The 5,806-nt window shown below is 50.6% G+C and overlaps 1 protein-coding gene across 1 annotated transcript in view; it reads right to left on the reverse strand.

Moving 5' to 3' along the window:
• Positions 1–5,806, reverse strand: part of DPYSL4 (dihydropyrimidinase like 4) — a 75,478-nt gene that overhangs the window by 32,415 nt on the left and 37,257 nt on the right. The window contains exons 8-9 of the mRNA XM_069101632.1: positions 5,481–5,601; positions 89–288 (exon numbers count right to left, since the gene is read on the reverse strand). Of these exons, the coding sequence (XP_068957733.1) occupies positions 89–288; positions 5,481–5,601 (321 nt within the window). The remainder of the gene's footprint in view (positions 1–88; positions 289–5,480; positions 5,602–5,806) is intronic.

Here is a 5,806-nt window from a genome sequence, read left to right on the forward strand (position 1 = left end):
GGCAGAGCCAGTGTGGTGGGGGGGAGGGGGGAAGAGTACTGCAGCCTGGCCATCCTCAACCAGTCTCATTTCTAGGCCACTGACTGACCGGGATGGGGGCATCATAAACCCAGGACCTCACACGGCTTCCAACAAATACACCAAGCACAAAGCACGGGCAGCTGACCCATCGAGCCGAGGGCAAGGCATCGAACATGACCCTGGAGGAGTCACTGAACTCAGTGAGGTAAGACCAGAGACGGCCACACGGCTCTGGGCAGTCGTACGTTATTGAAGAGACAAAGGAAGCTGGAGAGCTTAAAAAGGAGGAGGGGGCATGGAGCACTGCCTGGTAAGGACACCCACTGAGGGGGGGGGGGGTGAGCACCACCGGGGCAGAAAGAGGAGATAGCTGAGTCGGGAAAACATCACAAGCCTGGTCCAGAGGCAGGATGGGCGACTTCTGTTGAAGTCTGTCCTTGGATAACAGCAGAAAAACAAAGAATTTCTCCTTTTACTTAGAACTTTTCCTTTAAAAGATGAGAAATCCAGATCTGCAGGGGACTCAGCAAGGAGAACTGATGCAGGGGAGGAATAATCAAGAGGAAGTCCAAAGTCCACATTGCATTTGCTGCCCTGCCTGTTCTCACCTCCAGCAATAAGATGCCGATCCCAGGTTCAGTCCTCGCCATGCCTCAGCCTCCTCTGCCCTCAGGATGGAGGGCTGAAGTATCGGCTACCAGCCCCTCCCAGTGCCCTCTTTCACAGAGGATAGACACTAGACCCCCAGCTGCCTGCACTTTGCATCTGCTAGGGCTGCCTGCTTTCAGTTCCATGAAACAAGATACCCCCCGGGGGAGCCCAGGGCTCTCCCCCTCTTCTTTCTTGCCTCCTTTTGTGTACTGTCTCCCCCCTTAGACTGTAAGATCCTTAAAGGGAGGGGCTGTCTTTTTATTAATTGCATCCCCAGTGACTGCCACATAGAAGACACTTAATAAGTGTCTATCGGATTGGACTCAAGTATCAAGAGAAAAAGAAAGTTGGGACAGTTGGCCGTCCCTTGGCTGGGGAGAGTGGATGTCAACAGTTCAGAGAGCAGAGATAGGAAGCTGAGCCATCAGGAGGAGGGAGGCTGAACTCTCAAGAATGAAATGCTTATGACACAGAGAAAAACACTGGAACAGCCATCAGGCGGCATTCAGAAAAAGGCAATGTAAGCACACCATGAGGGCGCTGACCAACGGAAATGACCGAGCTTCGTACAGAAAATAGAAGCCAGTGAGATGGCAGAAAATGATCAGTAAAGCTTGGGGTAGTAACATGAAAATTACCCCCAGAACAGTAAGCCTGGGACTGGACGAAGGCCAGCCAATGCCCATGGAGGACATGGGGGCTGGACTTTATCTGACATCTCTACTGGACCAAGGGAGCCATCTTAGCCCTGTGGGGAGAGGACCCTGGGAGAGAGCTGATGGCAAAGAAAATGCTCGTTTCTGCTCTGGCTTCTCTTTTCTCTGCTAAGGAGAAGGATCTTCAGCTGGCAAAGGACAGCTAAGGGGGTGGACTGTTTCTTTGTTGTTTAGACTCTTTGTGATGTCATTGGGGATTTTCTTGGTAGAGACACGGGAGTGGTTTGCCATTTCCTTCTACAGCTCATTTTTCAGATAAAGCACTTGAGGCAGACAGGGTAAAGTGACTTGCCCAGATCACAAAGGTAGTAAGTATCTGAGGTCAGATTGGAACTCAGGTCTTCATGACTCCAGGCCCAGCACTTATCTACTGCATCACCTAGCTGCCCCACAAGACTGTTTACACCCCAGAAGAATAAAGTGATAGTCAGATAGCACCTGGGCAGCTGGGTGGTGCCACAGTTCAGAGGGCCAGGCCTTGAGTCAGAAAGACTCATCTTCCTGAGCTCAGATTCAGCTTCAAACACTTACTGGCTGTGTCACCCTGGGCAGGTCACTTCACCCTGCCTGCCCCAGTTTCCTCATGTGTGAAATGAGTTAGAGAAGAAAATGGCCACCCAGAAACACCTGGCCATGTAGCCTTGAGCAAGTTACTTAACCCCAATTGCTTAGGGGCGGCCAGGTGGCTCAGCGAGTAAGAGCACCGGCTCCAGTGTCGGGATGACCTGGATCAAATCTGGGCTCAGATACTCAGCACTACATCCAGAAATAACTGGCCGTGTAACCTTGAGCAAGTTACTAACCCCAATTGCTTTAAAAATAAAAAAAAAGAAGAAAAGGGCAAACGACTACAGTATCTTTGCCAAGGAAAACCCCAACCAGGGTCATGGAGAGCAACCTACTACCCCAATGAGTTCAAGTTGTGTGGCCCAACCAGACCACACCTGGAGGCTGGAGGGGTGGGTGGGATTGCTGAATCACTGCAGGTGGCCTCTGAAAGATGACAGGCTGCTAAATGGAGAGGGCTGTTACAATTTTTCAAAGAGCGAAGCAAACAGATCGTGCTGACTGTGGAGCTCAGAAAAATGCCAGGGAAGCTCAGGAAGCCCATAGAGCTGCCAGAGCCAGCAGCACCCCCAAAGGCAGCTCATGCCAGACCAGCCTGATTCCTTTATGGACAAGATCCTAAAACTCACAATTATTTAGCTGTGACCACAGAGGACACAGAAGTTAGCCAGGATTTCACAGCACAGGGAATGGGCAGATTCAAGGCCGTGGCCAAATCCAAAGAGTCACCATTAATGGTTTGATGTCAGTGGTGGGGAAGGGGTCTGGGCCTGGGTTTCTGAACATGTCTTGTCAGCGCCATGGATAAAGGCAGAGGTGCATGCTTTCACATTCAGAGCTTGTATTTAGCAAGGCAGGTAACTTCCAGCCCTCCCTCGTTTTACACTAGAGGAAATGGGCCCATGAAGCTGCAGCGACTTGCTCCTGGTCACACAGGTAAGACTGGTCCTGTCTTTCTCTCCACTGTCCTGGGCAGCCTCTCAAATTTGCCCATGATAGCGCTGGAAGGGATGGCTAGCTCACTAATGTTCAGCTCCACGTTCTAGTCTGTCTGGATCTTTGTCTCCAAAAGATCTGCACAAGTTAGGACACAGGCTTGATCTTTACAAATGAGGCTCTGGAGAGGTGACTTAGAGCTGTGAGAACTCCTGGTGTGTAAACTCTGTCCACCAATGCAGATCTGCTGCTCCTCCGTAACATGAAGTCTTGTTTCAATGCCCAGAGGACTGAGTTCAGCTAGGACATGTCAGAGGGAGGACATACACAGGGTACTCTGACTTCGAAAGCCAATTCTTAATCTACTCTGTCTGACCCTGTCTCCAGATGAAATTTAAAAAGGATAAAAGGAAAGTCTCAACTTTGGGTTAGAAAAATTGACTTCGAATTCAGAACGGTGCAAGCATGCCTGGAAGTGTTTGAAAGAGATCTGGCTGTTTTGGTGGACCACAAGCTCCCTACGAGTCAACAAAAGGTCTGGGCAGGGGTGGGGGGAGGGCTCGTGCGGTCTCAGAAAGGTCCAACATGGGAGAACGCTAGATGCGCTAAGCTTCACTCTGGACAGATCACAGCGGAAATCTTGTACTTCGGGCTGGGTGCCACATGGCACAGACAGCGTCTAAAGCAGGAAGGCTAATTAGGATGTGCGAGAGTCTTGGGTAACACATGAAGGAACTGGGAATGTTTAGTCTTACAGAGAAGCCTGGGGGGGGAGGGACTGATTCCCCTGGAAATGCCTGGGCACTTAGGGTTGTCCCAAACTGGGATGGCTGCCATCAGAGTCAGCGGCTCCCCCCACCTTGAGGCTCTTCAAGCAGAGGTTGGATGGTGGCTTTTTGCTCCAGCTCAGCTGGGGTGGGGGGATCCTAGCAAGCTCTCCTGGCCTGTTTTCTTACCCAGTCACCACCACATCATGAGCCATAGGGGTACATCATCTTTGTGATAGTGACTGGGACAGCATGATTCCAGTAAACTCTGATGCCAAGTGAATAAAGGATAACAAAAGGGGGCTGGATTTTGAGTCACAAGAGCTGGGTTTGAATTCTCACTCTGCCACTCATGACCTTGGGATTTGGGGCAAATTATTTTGCTTCCACGAGCCTCAGTTTCCTACTCTGTAAAATAAGGTTTGGGGACAAGATGCCCTCTGATCTCTATTAAAAAACCTGGATAAACTCACTGTGTTGCTTTTTTCCCCTACAATTCAGCCTAATCCTCAGGCTCCTGGCCCTTTGTCATTGTTCCTTCTCCTGTCTCCTCTGCGTGCACCCTGACCATTGGATCCTCTTCTCTTCTCCCTCAATATTATTTCACTTGGTGATCTCATAGCTCCCATGGATCTAAGGACCATGTCTACACTGATGATTCAAATCTATGCCCTCTCCTCCATCCTCTCTGCTGACCTCCACTCTCACAGCTCCAACTGCCTTTCAGACATCTCCAAACGGGTGTCCGGCAGACATCCGAAACTCAATAAGACCCAAAATGGAATTCATTGTTTTGACCCCTAAACTGCCCTGACCAATGTTCCCCATTCCTGTAAAAGTCAACAGTCTCCTCTCAGTCTCATGGGCAACCCAGGAGTCATCCTGAATTCCTCCCTCTCTCTCACCACCACCCCCACCACCCCTACATCCAATTCATTGACATAATCTTTGCAGCATCTTCCTTCTCTCTGCCCCAGCCCTGGCAAGATGCTTATCTCCCATCTGGACTACTGTCCTGCACACCCACCCACCCCCCAACCCCCCTGATCTGCCTGCCCGAAGTTTCTCCCCACTCCAATGTGAAATATGTCACAATCTGTCACTTGTTTACTCCTAAACTCCAGCAGCTCCCTTTTGCCTCAGGAGCAAATGTAGAATGTTGTTGGCATTCAAAGCTCTTCCTAACTGCCCATGTGCCCTTCCTGATGCCCTTACTCCCTGACCCATTCCTTGGATCCAGTGACACTGGCCAGCTGGCAGTCCCCCCAACAAGCCCCTCCCTCGTGGGGCTCTGACCATGCTCTCTGGCCATCCCCCAGGCCTGGAAATCCTTCCTCCTCTGATCCAACAATTGACTCCCCAGGCCCAGATTCAATTGTCTTAATTAAGTCCTCTCTTCTACAAGAAGGCCCCCTCCCAGTCCTCTTCATTCCAGAGCCTTCTCTCTAGTCATTATCACTTCTTTACCCTGTCTGGAGCTTGCTTGGTACATAGCGGTTTTCATGTTGTCTTTTCTACTGTGTTGCAAGCTCCTTGGGGACAGGGACTGCCTTTGCCTTTCTGTGTACCCCCATCACTTAGCATAGTGCTTGGCACATAGTAGGGGCTCAATAAATGTTTACTGATTGATTGCTTTGAGTTCCCTTCAATATAAGGAATGTCCAGTGTGGTTGGAGAAGAGATCTGTCTACAGATGCTGTCCTTTGGGGGCAATGAGCTGCTGATGGGCAGAGAGCCTAGAATGACTTGGTCTGTGGTCCTTGTGGAGACAAGGCTGCAAGCAATTGCCTAGGCTGCAGACCGCAGAGACATCAGTACTTACCTTTGCGCCTGGCGTGAGCAATTGCATCTGCTGCTTCTTTGCTCATCACTTTGGTGACATACAGGGGACAGTTGGCCTGCTTGGCTATAGTGATGGCCCGGTACACAGCCTCTGCCTCCACCTGGTCAAAGGAGGGAGACAGGAGACAGAGGGAGAGGGAAGATGAGAGAGAGGGGGGAGGAGAGAGACAGAGAGAAACAGAGGGGGACAGAGAGAAAGAGCAGCGAGGGTGAGAAGGGAGGAAGAGAGAGACAGAGACAGAGAGAGACAGAGACAGAGAGAAGAAGAAGAAGAAGAAGAAGAAGAAGAAGAAGAAGAAGAAGAAG

This window comes from Petaurus breviceps, unplaced genomic scaffold (genome assembly GCF_028583685.1).
Source record: "Petaurus breviceps papuanus isolate PSGF00001 unplaced genomic scaffold, PetGlider_PUasm1.0 490, whole genome shotgun sequence".
Classification (NCBI taxonomy): domain Eukaryota; kingdom Metazoa; phylum Chordata; class Mammalia; order Diprotodontia; family Petauridae; genus Petaurus; species Petaurus breviceps.